This window comes from Balaenoptera borealis, assembly GCF_965194805.1.
Source record: "Balaenoptera borealis genome assembly, chromosome: 20".
Taxonomy (NCBI): domain Eukaryota; kingdom Metazoa; phylum Chordata; class Mammalia; order Artiodactyla; family Balaenopteridae; genus Balaenoptera; species Balaenoptera borealis.
In genome coordinates, this window is record NC_138879.1 from 40,905,963 (window position 1) to 40,927,843 (window position 21,881).

Sequence of the window (21,881 nt, forward strand, 5' to 3'; positions counted from 1 at the left end):
ACTGCACAAACCTCCGTTAAAGCACTGATCACCCTGAAATTTCAATTTTTGGTTTTACATTTCTAGTTCTCCTACTAGACCATGAACTTAGGTAATCGACCATACTCACCTAGCACTGGAGACAGCAAGGCATTGGCTCCTCTAAGGGCTGCACGCATGAATGAGTGGAGGATTTGACAAGTTAGTGAACCACCCACAGCTTTGTCTCAAGGCTGCTCTGCTATTCCCCTTCCCCTGACCTCACTTAGTTAATTGACACATCCTGCTGATTCTGTCAAAGATTTGTCCACGTTCGGGACAAGCCCAGAAAGGCAAATGGTAATTGTGAAATCTCTAGGTTTACTTTTTACCTGTGCTGTCTCAGAGAAATTGCAGTGAAAGCATTGTTATAATGCTAGTAGCAACAACTCAGGTTTATTTAGTGCTTTACAGCTTGGAGAATGTCAGATGAGAAAAATGAAGTACAGAAAGGCTGTGACTTGTTAGAGGTAGGTAACAGCCCAGGTCTTCAGATTCCAGATCCTCTGATCTTTGTATTATTACACACTGTTTCAGATGCTTCCATCAACAGGTGATTTAAAGAGTTACAAACTTCCTCTTTCGGAGGGTTACTACTCTGCTGTTGCCTGCAGTCTCTTGCCAGCAAATAACTCAGTTCTTTAACTGCTCTGGGCTTCATTATTCCGTGTGAATTCGTAAGGCAGATTAAGTCCCTGTTTTCTGGGAATTGAGAGTCTTCAGACAAGTCATAGTGAGTCAGAGAGACATGTTTTTGATGTGAAGGAAATGGAACGAATGTGTGGTTAGTTAATCTTTAAATATTGTATGTGATTCATTCATTCAGTAGTACTTGTTGAGCCACCCTTCTGCTGGGCACTGTATGACTGTCATGGTCCCTGCTCTCATGGGGGTCATAGGCCACCGGGTGAGACAGGTATTAATCAGACATGCCTGCAAAAGTGAATGCATGTATTATTGGAGGCAGTGTTGGGAAGCTGGAAAGGCCCTGGAGTAATCACGAGGCCAAAGGTTGTAGCTGGGTGAACCAGGAAGTTCTTTCCTCCTGCTGGGCCTCTTTCTTTTCCTCTAAAAAATAACCAAGGTGGAACCCATTGACGTCTTAGTTCCTTCCAGCTTACCTCGTCTTTGAACTCTGATCTAACAAAGGCACTTTCAGCGAGTCAGGAGGCAGAGCAGAAAGTACCATTCTTTTGTGTGAACTGATTGTTAATACACAACATGTTTCATTCGTTATCTCTGTAAGCAGAGTTCAGGATCACAGTGTCCATCCTGACTACCTTAGTCTACTGAGAAAAGCACATTTTACTTTATTACAGCAGCGACTGGCATTTTAGTGGACCCCCTTGCAATGTTTAGTTTATTCTGACATTTGAGAGATTGGATCCTCTTTGTTCTGTGATCTCAAAAAATCATCAACCCCCCAGCCCCTAATTCCTGTATTTGATATGTAAAATGGAAGTAATAACCCAAAACTTCTTCATAAGCCCGCAGAGGCACTGATTCAGCAAGGAAGCAAACATTGTGGAGCATCTGCTGTGTGCACGGCACTGCTGAGTACAGAACAGACATGAATACGAAGTGGTCCCTGCCCTCAAGGAGCGTATGGTTTAGTGGTAGAAAAAAAGCATAACTATTACAGGTGCCGTGGTAGACGTTGATGTAGGGCCGGACGTACAAATGTGAGAGCTGTACGTAAGTTCTGCTGGCTGGTGGGAGGGGAAACCAGGGGGCAACGTAGTATAGGGAAGAGAACGTTAGGTTTAGAGTCAGAAGAGCTGGGTTTTCAGAATCTCCGTTCTCTATATATTAGTTGTGTGACCTTGATTCCTTTGAGCCTGGGTTGCCTCATCTAAATAAAGGAAGTAATGATCCTTCCGCCCCATGGTCAATATGAGTGTGGAACTGTACACGTGTGTATGATAGAGCTCTATCTGTCTGAGCTCTAGGGGCAAGGTCATGTTCCTGAATAAAATGGCTCTTAGGCCACTTGTCATTGCTAAGACAAAAGATTTTATTTGAAGTAAAGCTCTCAGACTAAACCCAAACAGGCATCGGCAACCTTTCAAAGGTAGCGTGCTGGCTCTGCTGCCCGTGCCGGCCTGGCCTGCAGGTCAGGCGTCTGTGTGCACCTTTCCTGTAACGGCAGCGGGCGTGGTGCAGGAGGCGGTAGTCGGTGGCCCCCGAAAGCCCATCCTCACCTTGACGGTGATGGGAGGTGGGAGGTGTGGACCGATGTCGCTGCTCACCTGTGCCCTCAGGGGACGCCGTCAAGGTGTGTCTTAACTCTGACCTTTCCCCCTTTCTCCCTCGTGCCAGATTTTATCATGTGGGCAACCTGCTGCAACTGGTTCTGCCTGGATGGACAGCCTGAGGAGGCCCCACCGCCCCAGGGAGCCAGGACGCAGGCCTATTCCAACCCTGGGTACAGCTCCTTCCCTTCCCCCACGGGCTCGGAACCAAACTGCAAGGCCTGCGGGGCCCACTTCGCAAGCATGGCCAGGAAGGTGAGTGTCGACCTCTCGGCCTGCTCGGCCGCTGTAGCCTCAGGCCCTCAGGCAGGTCTGCTGACCCTTCCATGGTGCCTGTGCAAAGCTGGCAACCCAGAGCTGTCCTTTCACAAAAGTATTAAAACTAACCAAGCAAAAGCAACACATCTTGGCATAGATTTGGAGCCAGCTAGATCTGAATTCTGATAGCAGCTCAGCCACTTCCTAGTTGTATGACTTAACCTGTCTTGAGATTCATTTTCTCCGTCTATAAAGTAGGGGTATAATAATTGTACCCAAGTCAACAACTCGCAGTGTTGTGGGAATAAAATGCGCTGAGCTGCGAAGGGTGCCCGGCGCGATGCTTGGGGTGCAGCAGGCACTTGCTGTTGTTTCCTTCATTAGCTGCCGTTGTAGAAAGCCTGGCTGCAGGTGAACTTGTTCTTTTTATTGAAAACAGTGTCAAGGACATCTCAGGTACATCAGGACCCTAACAAGATGAAGAATGGAGCTTATTTACTGTTGCCATTTCATTTGAAATGCATGGTAGCCGTGTTTTCCAGATTAGTGAGCAGGAGGTAAAATCACTGGCTGGGCCATGGTGTACGGGTGTGGGCCATCCCTCTGTCTGTGGTAAGCACGCCTGGGGCCGAAGGTGAGCCCCGACCCGGAGAAGAGAACTGCTGCATCTGTCTTCTTCTGCAGAATGAGAGGTTTGCAGCCTAGAATGTGATGTTAAAATGATGATAATGAGAAATTTGAGAGGAAAAAAATACTTTCTAAACCACCTGCTGTATGCCAGGGACTATTTTAAGCAATTTATAGAGTTTTTGTTTCATTTAATCCTCACAGTAACTCTATGATGTAGGTTTTAGGGTCCCTACACTCCCACTTTACATATGAGAAACTAAGGCTTAAAGTTTAGCAGGTAAAAAGGAAACTGTCAAGTTCCTGACAGCACTGGAGACATTAAAATACTCATTCTTTCCCCTCTACTTAAGTAGCGCCCCAAGATCACCTGGTTATTAAATGGCAGAGCCAGGATTCAAACATAGGTCTTTGACTCTCAAGCTTTCTCCCAGAAGACAGTCAGCATGTCAGAATTTCTGCAGCTCAAAATGTTGACCAGCCACCCCTTTGTAACTGTAAGACGATGGAGGATTGGCATTTTGCCTTGTAGGTTGTATTTTGCCTACACCTCACTGCAGTGCGGGGAAGGTGGGCACGTAGCCAAGCTTTGTTGTGGTTTGCTTGGCTGCCCCAGTCACTGAGAGCTCAACCAGAGAGGCTCCTGCAGGCCAGGGGACTGTGGCTTGGTGGGCAGGGGTACCTCTCCTTTTATACGTAGGCTGAAAGGTTCAGTCCATGATGGAGACTGAAGTGGCGAGTAGCAGGAACTCGGGGCCACGTGGCCTCAGTGCTGTCGGTGGTGGAGACGGTGGGGTGGAGTTAGGGTCTGAGATGAGATGGAAGGAGGGCTGTCGGGTCCTGGTCATGTGCCTGGCACTGAGCCTGGCATTTCATATGTGTTGTCTCACTGAAACCTTACAACAGCCTATGATGTGTGTACTACTATCATTTGTTCCCATTTTACAGATGAAGAAATTGCTCCCTTTATCTAAGGTAGTAGTTTCAAGGACTCCTCAAGTACATCAAGAGTCTGTTGGACGTCAAAGCTCGTGTTGTTTTCATTGTTACATTGTGAGAAATGCTAGGAACAACCAGCTGAAGTGGCAGAGTAATTGGCAAGAAAGGAATAGGGAAAACCCTCATTTAAATGAGGCAGCATGGAGAATTCCCTGGCGGTCCAGTGGTTAGGACTCGTCGCTTTCACTGCTGAGGGCGTGGGTTCAATCTCTGGTCAGGGAACTAAGATCCTGCAAGCCGTGCGGAGTGGCCCCCCCAAAAAAATTAATTAAAAAATAAACAAACAAATAAAGGAAGCAGCATGAATTTGCAATAGGTTTGTTTGAAACTACCCCCCCACCCCCCCCTTTTTTAAAAAAAGGCAGTTATCCTCTGGAGTGGAGATGGAGAGAAAGCACAGAGAGGATGATGGTGGTGATCCAGGCTCAGGATAAGCATGTCGAGCACATTGGAAACTTGAGAGAGCCAGGGGATCGAGCGAGTTCTTGACATTGCTCAGCCTGAAGAGAGAACGTGAATGAACAAGGAAACCACCCCCAGAGAAAGGAGAACGATGGTTGGGTCAGGGTGGGAAGATGCTTTATTGTCTTTATAGTGGTTATCACCACCCAGCATACATGTGTTTGTGGATTGCCTGTCTTCTCAGGTGATACATAGGAGAAGGGATTTTGTCAATTTTGTTCACAACTTTTCCCCAGTGTCTAGAACAGTGACTGACACGTGGTAGGTAGGCAATAAAATTTTAAAAATAAATGAATGAATGAACAAATGGACTGCTGAGTTGAGAGCAGTTTGAAAAAGAGGAAGTAGACCAGAGAGTTTCTATTTTCATCACTTTATGGCTGACATTTCCATGCTGAAGATTTTCACTGAGGGCCCGGTTCTGTCCCAGCAGCATGCTAGTAGCTGGAGGTTACAGTTTTGTGGAGAGAATACTAAGACGTAAGTCTTTCCCTTAGGGAGCTTACTGTCTGGTCGAGGAGGCCCACCTTTACAAAGAACTAATAATAGTCAGTTGCATAAGTTAAGTTCTAGGGCATCAGGCATTGTTGGTAAATTGATAATTCTAGCCGGATGAAGGAAAGTTTGTTGATTTGCAAAGCAGTGGCTGAGGTAAAAGCACCAGATGTGGAGCAAGTTCAAGGTGGACTTGGGAACTGTGAGTGGCCTGTTTGGCCAGAGTGCAGGGTACCAGGGAAGTTAGGGCAGCAAGGTTGGGATCAGGTGGTAAAGGGCCATGACTGCCATGGTAAGGAGCCTATCGCCATCAGACAACAAGGAAGCATCAGAAAGATTTTGAACAAGGCAACAACCTGATCGATCCCATTTCAGGGAGCAGACGTGGCTTCATGAGGAGGGTAATTTGATGGAGCCATAGGAGTAGCACTTAGGAAGCTCCTGCAAACCTGGCGGGAATTTCCCAGAGCCTGGTGTAGGGTGGAGGCCGAGATTGATCGAAGTAGCTTCCATTTAGTGAGCAACTCTTTGTGCCAGACCTTGTGAAGAAGTGGTTGTTAACCCATTTTACAGATGAAAAATTTGAGACTCATACAACAAGTACTTTAGCTACTAAGATACAAGGGCACGCAGCTGATGAAGACAGATGAAACGAAGGAGGAGGAGGAGGTCAAACTAAAGAAGGCAGAGAATCGGTCTGGATGCCTAAGACCTGACAGTGATTAAAATAAGGAATTTTTTTCCTTTTCAGTGGTTCAGTGGAAAATACATTATTCAGTATCTACTGTGTGTCAGACATTGCGTGGGCTAGGCAGGCAGAGGTGAAGAAAGTCATCCCTCCTTAGTAGGGAGCTTGTAGTCTGACAGGAAGATGGGGGCAAATACGCAGCCACACAAGGAGACAAAAAGAAAGCTTCTGTAGCAAGAAGAGCTTTTGTGGGGGGAAAGAAAGTTCCAGTCTGGAAGGTAAAAGATGGTTATCGGTACAATATTTTCTTGCCACAAAGGGATGGATTAATTTTGTGTAATTCACAGTGAATTTTGTGGATATTAAGGATATTTTCTCCTATGAGAATTTTGCACTTGTAATTTCATGCTTAAGTGGATCAGCATCTTATCTTAAGGGTTTGGCATTTAACAGCTGCAAGCTTTTAAAATGTCTTTTCTAGAAGTGTTTGAACTGGCGTGATTACATGGATCCTACTGTCTCTTTTTCCTTTCTTCATCGTGGTCAGTATTTTCCGACTGCTCATTGGGTACAAAGTCCAGAGAGCACTAAGGACTTTGTAGAGAGGACGTACTAAGAAAGATGGAGCCCTGCCTTCCCAGAGTTTCCAGTCCCAGAGAGAAATGGCAGGCTGGGATTTGCCACAAGCCTCGTATCCCATCTGTACTGGTAACACCTACATATGGTCTAGCAGCAGCCCTGACGGTTTTGGAGGGAGTTTGGCGCCCAGCCTCTTGAGCTGACCAGGCTGAGGAGGAGGCGGAGGAGGTGGCCTGGCAGGGAGGTTGTACTTGGAAACGTGGAAGAGATACTCAAGTCTCAGAGTAGAAAGGGGGTGGCTCCTAGGGACCGGCCCGCGCTCGGAGATGAGGCACGGGGGAAAGGGAAAAGGGGGTGACGGTGTCACCTTTAAGTGCGTTGCGCGCCCACCGCATGCTGAGGTTTGCTGTGCCTTAGCTCATGTAGTACTTGAGTAGTCCTTCGAGGTAGGCTGAGCGTCCGACTTTACAGGTGAGAATCTGATGCTCTGGGAAGTTATCTGTTTTGCACAAGTTCCCTTAGCTGGGACGTGACCAGCTAGGACTTAATCCTAGTGTGTCACGCCTCGGGCTGCCCCTTTCCTCCCGGTGGGCTGCAGGAGGGGATGCTTATGGGCAGGATGGCTAGGAGGAGGGGCTGGTGGGCTGAGAAAGTGGGCCCGCCCTGTGCCAGGGAACGCGGCTGGGGAGAGGGTGGAACAAGGAAGGGTGGATTGGCAAAGGCGGGTGCCGCTGCCAGCCTCCCGATGCTGGTGTTTGCCTGTGTTCCTGGCATTTGTGCAGGCTCGTCGGCTCCCCTAGGTCATCTTTCATGCGACCTCGTGAGTCAGTTTGCACCATTTGCTAGAATGTATACATATGTGTTTCCCTTGCTCATTCTGCCCACATTTGTTGACAGCTGCTTTTTCCTTCTCCTTTGTTCTCTCCTGCCTCTGCGAACTGGGGTTTTAGTCTCAAGAGAGCGCTGTCTTACTCTTTCCTGTAGGGTGTGTTTCAGATGCCGATGCCGGGACTTGAGAGTCCCTGGCGAGCCGGGGGTACGGAGAAGCTGGGTTGGTTGCTGCCTTTGCATTCTGATCTTGCATCCAATACGCTGCACATCTTTGAAGAAGAGAGTTGTTTAGATCTGGCTGATTGAGCAACTCTGGGCTTTTTAATTGTGTCAAGCTAGGTCTTATCAAACTGCATTGACTTAAGTAATGTTCCACGTCAGGACCTACAGCTTTATTACACTGAAGCCTCGTCATTTCACTGTCATCCTAAGCACATCTCATTGCCCAACAGAAAAGCTTTAGATATGACTGAACCCCGCGTACCCGGAAACATCCAGTTTCCACCTGAGTGGCTGCTGGTCCCAGACCTTATGAAGCAAGTGCAGCCATGCGTCCTTTCCAGTCAGTCGCTGAACGTTTTATTGTCTGGTTATAACTGTGTAGAGAATAAGGGAGCTTGATGCGTGTCCTTCCCCAGCTTCTAAGTATCACTAGTCAAAACGATGGTAAGCATTATGCTTGTTTTCCTTTACTGCACGAATGACACTTAGAGAAAACTAACTATAAATGACGTCAGCTATGCAGACTTTTACTTCAGTGCCACACAAGAGTATCTGTGATTTCGACTCTGGGAATGTCAGTCTCCTGGGCATTCTTTTTTTTTTTTTTTTTAATTAATTAGTTTATTTTTGGCTGTGTTGGGTCTTCGTTGCTGTGCTTTCTCTAGTTGCAGTGAGCGGGGGCTACTCTTCGTTGTGGTGCACGGGCTTCTCATTGCAGTGGCTTCTCTTGTTGCGGAGCACGGGCTCTAGGCGTGCGGGCTTCAGTAGCTGTGGCACGCAACCTCAGTAGCTGTGGCTCGCAGGCTCTAGAGCACAGGCTCAGTAGTTGTGGCTCACGGGCTTAGTTGCTCCGTGGCATGTGGGGTCTTCCCGGAGCAGGGCTCGAACCCGTGTCCCCTGCATTGGCAGGCGGATTCTTAACCACTGCGCCACCAGGGAAGCCCCTCTCCTGGGCATTCTTGTTAGCTTGAATAGCTTTCTATACTTAGAAAAGAGGGAGCAGAAATCTTTAGGTTAATACTTAAGTCACCACAGGATGAAAAGTTTTTAATTTCTCTAAAGGATGGGTGAGGGCGCCCTCCGGGACCAGCCCTGTGGGCCCAGGGATTACCCCTCTGGTGGCGTGTGGCCTGCTAGTGGCTGGAACAGGCCTCGGTCAGATGTCGCCGGGCTCTGTCAGCCTGTGGGGCGAGAGGCTGAGGATTTGCTTCCTGTGAGCTGAGCAAGCCTTCACGAGTCGTGTTCTCTGCGATCCTGGGAGGAGCTGCTGCCTGGTGGTACCAGCTTGCCTGCCGGCTGCTCTTGTCGCCTGTCTGAGACACCCTGTACTTTCACAGACCAGAGCTCCCTAATCACGTCCAGAGGGCCTCCTGTAGCTGACTAAATATTTGTCCTGGGTAGGCTCTCAGGCACCACTGCGTTCCCAGCACTCTGAGTGGGCCTTCCTGGGGTGGGGGGGGCCTGGGCCCCAGCCTCTGCAGACGGGGCGCTGGGTTGGCAGTTGGGAGATGGAGAGCCAGGCCCTTTACTCAGCCCAGCTGTAGGCTCGCCTCGGGCTGAGTTAGGCAACGTGAGCATGACTGTGGGCACGAAACTCAGACAGACCTCGAGTGTGAATCCCAGCTCCACTCTTTACTGCCTGCCCTTTAGGATGGGACTTAAATCTCTCTAGGCCTCAGATGCTTGGTCTGTAAAACAGGGAGGTACGCGAATACCTACTTTGCGGGCTTGCTTTGAGAATTAAATGACAAGCCAAGTCTAGCTCTAGCACATAGTGGCCCCTCAATAATTTAATTAATAACGTTAGTAGTAACAACAGTCACCACCATAACCTTTATGCATTTGCTTTCTTATCTCAGCAATAAAGTAGAAAGAATCATAGTTCAGGATTTGAATCTTGACTCTTATCATTGGCTTGTATTTCCTAGCAAGAATAATTAAAACACTGAACACTTATTGAAGACTCATGTGTCAGATATAGTAAATGCATTATCTCTTAACTTTACAACAATCCTATGAGGCAGTTGCTGTTATCGCCTTGCTTTACAGTTGAGGAAACTGAGGGCCAGAGAGGCTAAGTTACACCCCCAAGGTGACGCCACAAGAAATGGAGGAGGGAGACAATAAAAATGCGGGGCTTTTTTATCCTGAAGCTGGTAGTCTTAATTAATAGCCTCCATTTCTCTATCAGTAAAGTGAATAAAGTAAGCCTCCGATGGAACACTCCACGTAGTGTCCTGTATCTGGATACATGATGCCCACAGGGGCTGCGCCACCTCCGAGTGGCTTTTACCTGAAATCTGCAAGGTCGCCTGCACCCGCAGGGGGAGGAGGAGCTCAGTAAAAGTAAGAGTGATGGGGGAGGTCTCGCGCAGCTCCCATCGCACTGTCTTGTTCTCGCTGTCTGACGTGGTTTCCTCTGCCTCTTGCTCTAAGCAGCAGACCTGCTTGGACTGTAAGAAGAATTTCTGCGTGGCCTGTTCGAGCCAAGTGGGGAGCGGGCCCCGCCTCTGCCTTCTCTGCCAGCGCTTCCGAGCTACAGCCTTTCAGCGGGAGGAGCTCATGAAGATGAAGGTGAAGGATCTGAGGGACTATCTCAGCCTGCATGACATCTCTACCGAAACGTGCCGGGAGAAGGAGGAGCTGGTGTTCTTGGTGCTTGGCCAGCAGCCTGTAATCTCCCAGGAGGGCAGGACTCACGCCCCCAACCTGTCCCCGGACTCCCCCGAGCAGCAGGCCTTCCTGACCCAGCCTCACACCAGCACAGTACCTCCCACCTCACCCGGCCTCCCTTCCTCAGCCCCGGCCCAGGCTCGGGACCGGCAGCAGGTACGGCCCGTTGGCAGCCACACCGCCTCTGCCGGGTGGAGGGCTCGCCTTCCTCTCCCGCCTGTACCGTGGGAGCGGGGCAAGGTTAAGTGTCTGGATCATGTGACGCCTTTCTGCTTACTGATGAGGGATGATGTTTTCTGGACATCAGACTCACGTGTTGGCTTTTTTCAGGGATATTGATGCACGCTACTGGGTGTTTGTGTTTTTTGTTTGTTTTTAATACGCACATATCCCAGTTAGAGAGTTCTAAAAAATGCATTTTTCCAGAAATATTTTGAGAAAACTCACTGGTAGTCTTTGCATGTAGTTCTGTTCAAATTGCCCTCCTACTTACTCACCTTTGTTGTGGTCTTCCTTTGTTGTGGCCGGATGGGGAACTCCGTTCCTCAGTGACCGTCACAAGGCACAAAGGAAGAAAAGGAACATGTAGAGGGAAGGGAGAGTGGGGAAACACTGTGACTAAGGCAAGGGCGCTGCTTCTCTTGCCAGCCTCTGTCTGGGCGGGGCAGTGGTTGGCGGGCTATTGAACAGTAAGCAGCCTTACCAGCATCCTAGTGGGGCCTGGGAATGGTAAGCTCAGAGCAGCACATCGACTGAAATATGAACCAGGCATGGAAAGTACAGAAATGAGTAACACATTGCTTCTGCGCTGAGAAAGCCCCTCCAAGGGGGAAGGTAGACGCAGAAACCAACTATTGGGTTAGAGTGACGCGGGCGGACCTCACCGTTGTGTAAGGCATGGTGGCGTCCTGTAGATATACGTTAAGTGCCTTAGTGAGCCTTTTACTTACATGGCTTGGGCAATAGTGGGAGGATTAGGACCTAAGAAATCCGGTTTCCACATCCGGTTTGTCACTGACTCTTGGGTCAGTTCGGGTGAGGTTTGAGCCTAGGACAATGAAATGGGGTTAGCAATCCGGACCACTTTTGCTCTTGCCAGGATGTTGGGAGGATTGCCTAGCGTGATCTCACGTCTAAAGGGCTGTGAGCCGCCTCGAGCAGGCACGTGCCAGTGTTGTCAGTTCCCACACAGGATGTGGATGGCTGCTGCCTCTTGTTTATGATCACCTCCTTTGCCAGGATGGGGCCCCTGATTCAGCTCTGACGAGCACTGAGGCATAAAGGCCACTGTGATCGCATGCTTTACCTTCAGGAAACTCGGCAGCTCCCTTGTTGGCTTGAGCCTGCTTTCTCCCCAGCGCGCTCTGGAGTTTAACTCTTCCCTCAGCTCTGGCTCTGTCTGCTGGACAGGTTTGGGCTCCTGCTTTGACTTCCTCCCTTTGCTTGGTTAAGTGCTTTCTCTCTGTTTATGTGGAGCCAGGAGAGTGCCTTGAGGGATTTTTTTTTTTTTCCCTCAAGAACCTTCAGGTGGCTTTTCCAATGAAAGGAGTCGGTTTTAAGCTTCCTTTCATTAATCAGAAGTTTCCAGACTGCACCCACAGATGACACTGTGTACCGGATCTCATTGGGTACTTCTCTGATGTTTTCAGAGGGCCTTCAGGTCAGCTCACATCCCCTGTTCTGGTGAGGTCTGCATTTTGTCATCCAGAAAAACAGGGGAAGCGAAGTAACTTGTGCGCGGCTGCCCGACGATTCTACAGCGAGCTGCACCCAGGATGCAAATCTGCTTGTACCACTCGCCCTACCAGGGCCCTTTCCTGTACCTTTAATGTCCTGGCAGTAGTTGCTGGTGAAGGAAGTGTGTGGAATAAGCACAACTGTGGACACATATTCATTGTAGATTTTGGTTTAGCCAGTGGGCAAACTCAAAAGACAGGAGCATACTTTGCAGCATGAGATCTAGTTTCTCTTTCCTGGAAAAGAAAGGATATACAAGAAGCTGTCTACTTAGGACGAGGTTAGGCTCTGAAAGACTTTTTGTAACTCCAAGGTGACACCAGGAGGCCAGTGTGTACCACACCGACGTAAATCTAAGAGAAAGCTAGACATTGTTTTGGATGCATCTCCGTACATGTGTGCTATATGTGGGAGCGTATCGTCACTTGGCATTTTTGGTGGTGGTGGTTATTTGTACTCTTCATTGCCACTGTAGTTGCTTGCCTGTTCTTAATTAGCTCCGTATTATGCATCCTAATCTGAGATGAGCGGCTAGAGGCAGTGAGTGACTTGTTTCCCAGGTTGTCCCTTTACTGAGACCAGTGGAAAAGGCCTGTGAGCTCAGACACCTCTTTGCTCTGGGCTCACACCAGGCCCTTTGCCTCTTGGGAGCAGTGGGTGAAGAGGATCTGGTTAAGGGATTTGTGGCTTCAATGGTGATGGGATTAGGAGGCTCACAGTTCTGACTACTCTGTGGCAAAACCTGAAGGAGTATCTAGGAGGAACCTTTTGAGAAGTTAGAATTCTAAGCAGAATGAAACTTCTTAAGGACAGGCGTTTGTCTTATATAGTCTCAGGCTAATAATAATTTCTGACCAGGTTTCGAGACAGCTCTCAGTAATAGTGTGCCCTGCTGGTTGGAGCATATTTCTAGAATGTGAGAGCAGCAACTAGCCAGAAGAGAGGGGTAGGGTGGTGAGGGTCTGGAAACTTTGTCTCATCCGGGCCAGATGAGGAAGTGGGGGAGATTTTGTGTGGAGGAAGGGAAGATATGATATGAACAGCTGGGAAGAAAATAGTTGGCATTGGTCTGGGGGCAGAACCAGGGACGGTGGGCAGAAGTTGTTGGGAGGGTAGTTTGGGGTCAGTATCAGGAAAAAACTTGACAGTGGTCCAGCACAGGAGTGGACGTGTGATCTTCCTTTGACTCGGAGTGTTCAAGCTGAGACTAAATTGACGGTGAGTGGCGGTTAATGCCTTCCTGGTGGTGGGCAGAATTAATGCATCTTGTTCTAGAGTTGAAATCTATTTCTAATGCTTCCCTGCCTGACAGAGTCAGTGTTGAAGAGCAGGCTTTGTAATGCTGTTATGCGAGACTCCAGATTTCCGGGGGAGATGGGAATGCATTCTGGATATGGTGTGAGCTGGCAAGAGGCCCATGCTATCCCTGGGACATCTCTGTGGATGTGATGGCACCTTTCTTTTCCCACAGGCCAATGGCCATGTGTCTCAGGACCAAGAGGAACCCGTCTACCTGGAGAGCACAGCCAGAGCACCTGCTGAGGATGAGACCCAGGTGGGGCCCCTGCTTGGGTCTGTGCCTTTGCTTTTGCTCTTTCACTGGCATTCTTAGGCTGTTATTAGGAACCTCTTGGCAGACTCAAAGTGGAGAGAGGAGAATCAGTGTGTGATGATAGTCCTTCTGAAATTCTGTTTTCAGGGGTGGAGTTTAGTGTTAGCATTCCAGGTTAACCTTTGTGGCTGTCAGTGTGTTAGTGTGGAGTTGTGAGTCACAGTGGAGACGGGGGAGCCACATGGCCCATTAGTTTCCAGTCTCTTGACTTTCTAAGAGCTGCCAGAGGGCAGGCTCCCGGTGCCGCTGTGCAAATCTTATTCTTTTCTTCTGCTTCTAGCACACAGTAGCCATTGTTAGGGGAAGGAAGTCAGATAATCAGGAGGAAAGATGGGAGGGAGTTCAGGCCTCAGCCGTGGGGGGCCCAGTGCCCAGGGCACAGCCATCGGGGCCGTGGAGCTATTGTCGCGGGTGCGTAGAGAGGATGCTCGCCCGGGAGGTGGGCTCCTTCGTGGGAAAGCAGAACTGTCTCCAGGGGAGAAGGACCGACACCATTCTCGGTGGTTTCTGGCGCTGCCGCGTTTAGTCGTCACAGCAACCCTGGGGGGGCAGGACTGCCGCCTCTTCTTCATGGAGGGGCAGTTGGGCTCCGAGAGGTGAGCCACTTGCCTGATGCTATTCAGTACTAATCAGCGGAGGAATCAGGATTCAAAGCCAGGGCCACCTGCCTCAGACTGCTGCTCCTTCTACCGGGTCGTGCTGCTGGGCGGGTCAGGCCGCTGCGCCTGAGCTCGGGGCTCGGGTCAGGAAGAGGCCGTGGTCTCTCTCGCGATGCAGGGCACCATGCCGGCTACTGCTCCTGTGCCTACTCCTCTTGAGGCCAGTCACCCAAAGCATGGGGTGATGAGTGCTCTGGGGTCCTGGGAGGGAGGGCCTGGGTTGGGGGAGCTGAGCCCACCGATCTCATCTTTGCCTTTGCAGTCTGTTGACTCAGAGGACAACTTCGTCCCGGGCCGGAGGGCCTCTCTGTCTGACCTGACCGACCTGGAGGACATTGAAGGTCTAACCGTGCGGCAGCTCAAAGAGATCCTGGCTCGCAACTTCGTCAACTACAAGGGCTGCTGTGAGAAGTGGGAGCTGATGGAGAGGGTGACGCGGCTGTACAAGGATCAGAAGGGACTCCAGCACCTGGGTGAGGGTCCGCCTGGGTGACAGCTGCACGGAGTTCCAGAGTGCTTGCTGTCTCGCTTGAGAGTCGACATCGACCTGACTAAATTTCCCTGCTTTTAGCCCAGGAAGGAGTCACCTTACACATCTGCAGCCTCTAATAATAGCTGTCATTTGGAGTTGAGGGCTGGGATTGGGTTAGGCATCATGTACATGTATTTAATCTTCAGGGCAGCCTGTGAAATAGGCGTTATTAGTGTCTTCCTTTTATTGTAGAGCCCAGATTTGAACTGAGGATTTCCTGGTCCAAGTCCATGGCCTTTCCCCCCACACGTCGCCCCTGCCATACTGACTACTGCCTCTACCAGTACTCCTTCTTTGCACACACGGTGCAAGAACACTGTGTCCTGCCTGCACTTGGGCTGTTCATTTCCCAAAGCATGGTATCATTTTCAGCGATGCCCAGTAAAATATCAAGGTCTGTGCTCAGATGAGTTTGGGAAAAAAAAAAAAAAAAAGAAACTTTATGTCCCTGCTGCTGATTCCTGGTGGATGAATAATGGAACAGTAAAGGCAGAGAAGTCCTGCAGAAGAGAGAGGAGTTGAGCCGTGTGGAACTCTGCATTTCCTGAAGTGACTTCACCCAGAACCTACCCCCGCCCCCCGCCCCCCAACACCCCCTCCCCAGCTGATTTCGTCCTGCAGGTCGTTCTGACTCCTTGCCTGCTCACAGTTGAGGTCGGATTTGGGGCTCTCCTCTCCCAGAAGTTCAGATTCATCAGAGTTAGGGGACATCTGACTGGTCACCTGATCACAGACTCTCCCCTTTGGGATCATCCCCAGAACCTCCCTAGAGTGGCGAGGACCTGGGACTAGGAGATGGCTCCGCCGGGGGGCTGCATCCCGACTCCCTGGCCGACTGGAGCAGACTGTCCCTCCTTTCTTGACTTGAGTGCTGGATTCAGAAGCAACAGAAAAGGACCTTGTGCTTATGCAGTAGCCTTCCTGCTTGGCAGTTTTGTTCATGGCAAAGCAGTGGAATCTTTCTAAGACTAGACCAGACACCCCGGCAGGAGCTGTGTGTGAGTCCTCCGCACGTAGGGGGAGTGAGGAGGGCGGGTGTTCTGTCTGGGCTCTTGGCCGGCCTGGTTCCCAGCAGGCGAGCAGTCAAGAATTCGGAAGTGAAGGCAGGGTGGCTGGAGACTTTCCTTGTGCCGTCACATATTCAGACGCCTTCTTTCTCTTTCCTTTCCAGTGTGTGGTGCTGAAGACCAGAACGGTATGTAGTTGTTCCTGTTTGGGAACAGGCTTAGGCTCTTAGCTCTTCTGTCCTTCCCCTCCTTCAGCCCTGATTCCTGTTAACAGTCTAAGAATTCTGAGCATGTCAGCGTCCATAGAGGGTGTGGGGGAATTCACTGGGAACCAAGGCTTCTCAGCATCTCTAGAAATTCTCATCCCCGTCCCTGTGAAGGGACAAGAGTGGCAGGACACCTAGGGGCAGCCTGATCTGCACGCCTCTGGGTTGTCAGAGCTCAGAAGCCAGCATCTGTAAAATATTCAGCAAAGCAAGTGGTGGCATGTGGCACATCCGGTGCATTTCCCACACTCCTGGGGCTAAGGCACTCCCTCCCCTATAGTTTTCACTCCCTCTTGGTCTGAGTGGGGAGGGTTTCTGTGTACACCTTCAGGGAAATCACTTGGGATGTTTATCAGCTTCTGGTACCAACTAAAAAGAAAGGGTGGTGGGGACTTCCCTGGTGGTCCAGTGGTTAGGACTCTGCCCTTCCACTGCAGGGGGCGCAGGTTCGATCCTGGGTCGGGGAACGAAGATCCCACATGCCTCACGGTGTGGCCCAAAAAAAAAAAAAAAAAAGAAAAGGGTGGTGACCTGAGAGCCTTGTTTGTACAGGGCTGGGTAGTGGTTAGAACTGCTCTGGGGATAGATCGGGAAAGGTGTTACGTATGGTGCTCATTGTGGCGCTCAGCTGCCATAAACTCACCCGTGTGTTAAAGACCACCACTGGGCCTTTGGGCACCTCCAGAACACACTGCAGGAATCTTGACTGCAGATCCAAATCATTCTAAAACATGCTAGACCTTCTTGAAAACCTAAAGGCTACATGGCTGTTTTACTAAATAACAAATTTGGAGAGCCTTCTGAAAAAGTTTTAAAGTGCTTTGCAGGCCCCTACACTTCTGAGGACATCCTTTCTTGGGGAAGAGCTCACAATCATATAGCTCAGAATGGGGCACAGTCTTCTGGCTGATAAATTCTCAAGAGTTGAACTCCCCCAAATCATTTGGAGTTCTAGACCCACTCCCTCATCTGATACCAAGATCGGGCCAATCCACTTGGTGTCTTTCTTTTTCTGATTCCCCGGAAGAATGCTGGCAACTGAGTTGATGAATTTGTTAATCCTGATAGAAGCAATCAGTAATGAAATTCTATAAATTACTCCAGCTCATCTTAGGTATTTATATAGTTCAGTTGTTTCCAAACCTTTCCTGTTAGGGCCAACAGCTCCGCAAAGAGGTAAATAGGTTTCACTGCCTCTTACAGCCAGCCCTCCTCAAGTGTTTCTTGACTTTTTGAATAGTCTAGGGAACAGGAAAAGAAAGTGCAGAAGCAATGGAGTGTGAGAGAATTCCCTGTGGAACCGTAGAGGTGGCTGGTATGAGGCCAGTTGCCTGTTTATGGCTACCTGGTTCAGGCTACCATTTAAAACATGCTGGGGATGGTTGGCTTTGGGGAAGTGAAGGTTTTTCTCTTCCTGCAGCTAGCCTAGGATGCTGGTCCCCCTGTATCTTACCAGTTGCACAAGCCAGTTAGCCTTGTTGAGAACTGTGCACTGAGCAGTTAATACTATCTTGGCAGTCCCTGCCTTCAGGCCCCTTGCCCAGAAGCCCGCCTGCCTGGATTTGAATCCTTGGGCGAGCCACTTAACCCTTTGGTCTCAGTTGCCTCATCTATAAAATGAGTAACAAGAGTACCTCCTTCATAGTTTTTGTGAGGATCCAATGAGTTAAAACATGCAAAGCGTTTAGGACCCTGCTAGCACCTGTAAGCTTGCAATAATGTGAGCTGTTATCATTCCCTTGGGAGATGTTCATTTGTCAGACATGTAGAGAGCACCTACCATGTGACTGGTTGCAGGGATTCAAAGATGAATATCAGACCTCAGAGCACATAGCAGTTGCTTAGTACATTATTATAGAAATTGATTGCATTTGTTGAATTTAGGGGCCCATAGTGTAGTGGGGAGACAAGTAGGCAAACTCAAAAAAATTCTCATGCAGTGTGATGAGCAGTCATGAGGGTGTGAATAAAGCCGTGTGTGGGGAGCAGAGAAGAGGGGGCCATAATCTCTGCCGGGTTCTTGCAGCATGACGTCTCCTCAGAGGAAGCCTGGCGGTAGTCTGTGGCATGGCCCAGGGGCTCCCGTGATCCTTGGCTTTATTAAATTGGGGATATGTTTACATATAAGCCTCATGATCCTTAGTGAGCCATTCATTACAGCTCCATTTATATCTAAACTTTTCTGAACCAGTTTTATCTTTTCATCATGTTCTGCCTCAGAGAATATTGAGTCCCTAAGTGCCACTCACTGGCTGTATTACAGCCTCAATTGTCTGAAAATTATTTCTTTTAAGCTTTGAGGACTTTGCCTTATTTAGTTCTCATGTTCTGGGGACGTCTTTGATCTACAAGTACTTGACTCTTCAAATCTATAGCCTGACCTGTAGAGGTGCAGATTAAACAAGCAAGTGGAATTAACTACTGGGGAAAAGTTTTTTTGGAATTCTGTTTGAGTGAAGTATGTGGATTTGGGGGGGCTGTTCCCAGTGTGCCTGTTCTCCCCCTGTCCCCCAACCCCGTACACTTAGACAGTCTTCTTACTTTCCCCTCTACCCCCTTTCTGCTGTGTGTGTCCAGGGGGAGCAGTGCCATCCAGCCTGGAGGAGAACCTGTGTCGGATCTGCATGGACTCGCCCATCGACTGTGTTCTGCTGGAGTGCGGCCACATGGTCACCTGTACCAAGTGTGGCAAGCGCATGAACGAGTGTCCCATCTGCCGGCAGTACGTGATCCGAGCCGTGCACGTCTTCCGATCCTGAGGGCTTGTACCGGCTTCTTCAGTGCCTTACAGGGACATAGCTCGAGGTGTCTGGGCCCACAGTTGGCCAGCTTGCAGAGGGGCAGCCTAACAAGAAAATCTGCAGTGTTCCCAAGACCAGGGCAAGCGAGATGCTGTGTCACCTCTGGGCACGCACAGATCGCACAGGCGAGTCCCTGTTTCAGCGATCTTGGGGTGATGATGGTAACTGATGAAGAGAGGACTTTCTGGAATTTGGACCGTATCTTCTTCCCTTCCTCTGAGAACCTAAACAGTTTCACCCTTCCTCCTGTAGCCCACCCATCCCCCTGAGCTGCGTGCCTCTCTTCCACCCATCGGAAGTCCTGGTAGAAATGGCTCTCTTCTTCCCCAGCACGTCTGGATTCATTTCTGGTCTCTCTGGCTTCATTTCTGGTCTCTCTGGCTTTCTGTGCTTTAACCGACCTTTGCTGAAATCTCTTGCTACATTACCTAAAATCCCATGTGTTTCTTCAGACCAAAAAGATGTTAGCTTCCCAGACCAATAGTGATCCTCCTTAGGACAGAATTTGGCCCAGTAAACTCATTTCTGGCGAGAAATGAAACACAAATGCTATTGAAAAAATTTGAAGTCGTTAAGAGTTGCTTCCTTAAGTGCTGGGATTGGAAGCTATCAGTCTCCTGACCTGACCTTGGCAGTCAACAAAGCATCTGGCTTTCAAACTGCTGGGAAATTCCAGCCTCTGTGCGCGAGATGGTGCGTGGATCATCTCTGCGTCTTCTCTTGGGGCCTGACTTTGTGCCATCCTTAATTTTAGTTTATGAGAAAAGGGAAAGCGTTGGGTGGAAGCAGTGGCTTTCTGCTTGGCTTTGCCTTCTCCAACAGACAGCCTTAAACCACTTTCCCCTGAGCATGAGGTCCCTCTTTCCCATGGAGGTTTTAAACATGGTCTCACTGAAGGCACAGAGACTTAGGCAGAGAGCCTCACGCTTCTCTAGCCAGACTTCTCATGAAGCTCCCGGAGACTGAGCACGTAAGACAGAGCACCTAAGAGGTATCAGAAGGTACTGAACGAGGCTGGATTCAGCCCTTGAGCAGACAGCTGGAAGTCTTAGTTCCCCAGGTTGGTGGGGACTCCCTACTCCCATTTCTTTTCTCAGCCTGCTGATTTAGGGGCAGGTCAGGAAGAAGCATTCTCTAGGCCCTTTAGGAAGGGCCGTGCAACGAACAGGTGATGTTCTCGAGCCCTCTTAGGGTCTTTTCACCACTGGAAGAGCTTAAGTTTGCCGGAGAAGCTTAGCCAAGCACAAACGTACGTACTGTGTACTATCAGAAGAGCGGTGTGTGCTGCCGTCACCACTGGGCGAGCTATGCAAACCCTTGAACACCCGAAGGCCCTGGCAGTCCCCACACCCCCACCCCATGCAGCCAAGATCTCTCAGACTGGAAGAACCAGTCATGACTTTGAAAGCAGTGGGAAACCTCTAAGGGGACCTGTTTATTGGTACAGACATGTTTAATGCTGTCAACCACTAATCAATCTCTTTTGGGGGAGTGAAATAATTTTAAAGTGGTTGTCAGCTGAACACTGGACCGCTTACCTTGACATTCTACCAAGTCCTGGGTGATTTGATTCTGGGCTACAGCCTTTGTAGGAACTGGGGGAATCAAGAAATTTCCCTATAAAGACATCGTCTTTCACCTTTCTGCTGGACAGTAAATACTATAGTTTACAGTGCCTACCAGTTTAACAAAGGATTCAGCTACTCCTCAATTCCACTGTGAAACAGGTCTACATGTATGCAGCTCAGTTACAACCTAGCAATAACTTCAGGGCAGAAGCTGGCTGTCTCCCTACTTAAAACTTGCTTTCTCTGCTGCGGCCTTACCTCTCCCTACCTCCCAACTTCCCTCTTAAGACATGAGTTAATAATATCCTGATGGTTGGTTTGTAACCTCAGTAAGAATTAGAACTGATGTCATTTACTCATTTTGGAGAAAGAACTTGCCTTGAAGTCTTCTAACTTCTTTTGGTGAAGGTTTCCATTTAGGAAAAAAAGGTGGCAAACACCCCCCCCCCCCCCCCCCCCGCTTTTTTGTATCTTCTTTATTCCTACACCAAGTAAAAGTTGGGAATTCTAAGATCCCATTTCAGTTACTATCTAACCTAGGTAGAAAACTTGAATTTTATCCTTGAATATTCTCTCCTGCTCCTCATAGGTCCTTGGTCTTAATTATCATGGAAATGTCTAATTCTTCCATTATTCCATGGCTTTTGCTGTGACTGTTCTGAGGTTTCAGTTGAGACTTGTTTTAAAAGACACAGACAGCTGACTGGTTCATAATACATTGGAATAGGTGGATCCAAACTAGTAAGAATAAGCTGTACAGGGATTAGCGCTCAATATAAAATGTATAAATTTGTTGAAATCTTTTGGATGTGAATGTGTTATTTCAAGTGGCTTATATTAAGATTTTCTCAGACTTACTTGGGTGTTAAGAGCAAACCCAAATGTGTATTTTTTGTTACAGAGCTCTGCTTTATAACTTTGTAATAAAGTTTCAATATAGATGCCTGTCTGATCTGGTGTGAGGATACCAGAGGTCTGACAGTTAAGACTGACATGAGTTGACAAACCACAGGCTAATCCCAGACACACAGGCATGCTCTTGAGAGACTGCATTATTTTTGGAGATGCTTGGGCCATGTGGCCTTGGTCATGGAAGAGCCTAGAAGAGGATGGGACCTGGGTAGGAACAAGGACCAATCCTAAGTCCAAATAGGAAAAAGCATCAAGTGAGTTCAGACATGGGACACTGATTTGGTAGAGGCAGACCTTAAAGATGTGGGTAGAAAGGAATCTGAGGACAGCCAGGGTGCCTAGTTAAGTCTTCAGGTGACCCTGGGAGATGGACAGTAGCTTGTGGATACAGCTGTGGTGGCTGGAGTGTGCCTCAGAGGTTGGCCCAGCCTCAAGGGCAGAGTGCCCTGTCTGTGCAGGTCTGTACCCCTGCCTGACTAGGTGCCCAGGGGAGGGGACTCCTGAGTAGGCAGGCTTTGGGAGAGCTGGATTAGTGCAGATCTGCCCTGTGACTGAGGAAAGAAGAAATCTTGCCAAAAGGGCATAAAGGCTCGAGGCTGAGCCACAGCACTTTGTCCTCATTGTTCTGGGCAGCTGACCTGTTCAGCACCCTGGATGACCTCTTGTCTGCTGCCAACCAGCAG

At 49.2% G+C, this 21,881-nt stretch overlaps 1 protein-coding gene across 8 annotated transcripts in view; it reads left to right on the plus strand.

Annotated features, from left to right (window-relative positions):
* Window positions 1-21,227, plus strand: part of RFFL (ring finger and FYVE like domain containing E3 ubiquitin protein ligase) — a 67,979-nt gene extending 46,752 nt beyond the window's left edge. For 4 of the 8 annotated variants that reach the window (XM_082370908.1, XM_082370914.1, XM_082370915.1 and 1 more), the window contains exons 2-7: window positions 2,338-2,525; window positions 9,868-10,260; window positions 13,313-13,396; window positions 14,375-14,585; window positions 15,816-15,839; window positions 18,495-21,227. In XM_082370908.1, coding sequence (XP_082227034.1) covers window positions 2,338-2,525; window positions 9,868-10,260; window positions 13,313-13,396; window positions 14,375-14,585; window positions 15,816-15,839; window positions 18,495-18,676 — 1,082 coding nt within the window. In that variant the 3' untranslated portion in view covers window positions 18,677-21,227. The remainder of the gene's footprint in view (window positions 1-2,337; window positions 2,526-9,867; window positions 10,261-13,312; window positions 13,397-14,374; window positions 14,586-15,815; window positions 15,840-18,494) is intronic. The other 4 variants (XM_082370909.1, XM_082370913.1, XM_082370910.1 and 1 more) reach the window with 3 other exon arrangements.
* The last annotated feature ends 654 nt before the right edge of the window (window positions 21,228-21,881 follow it).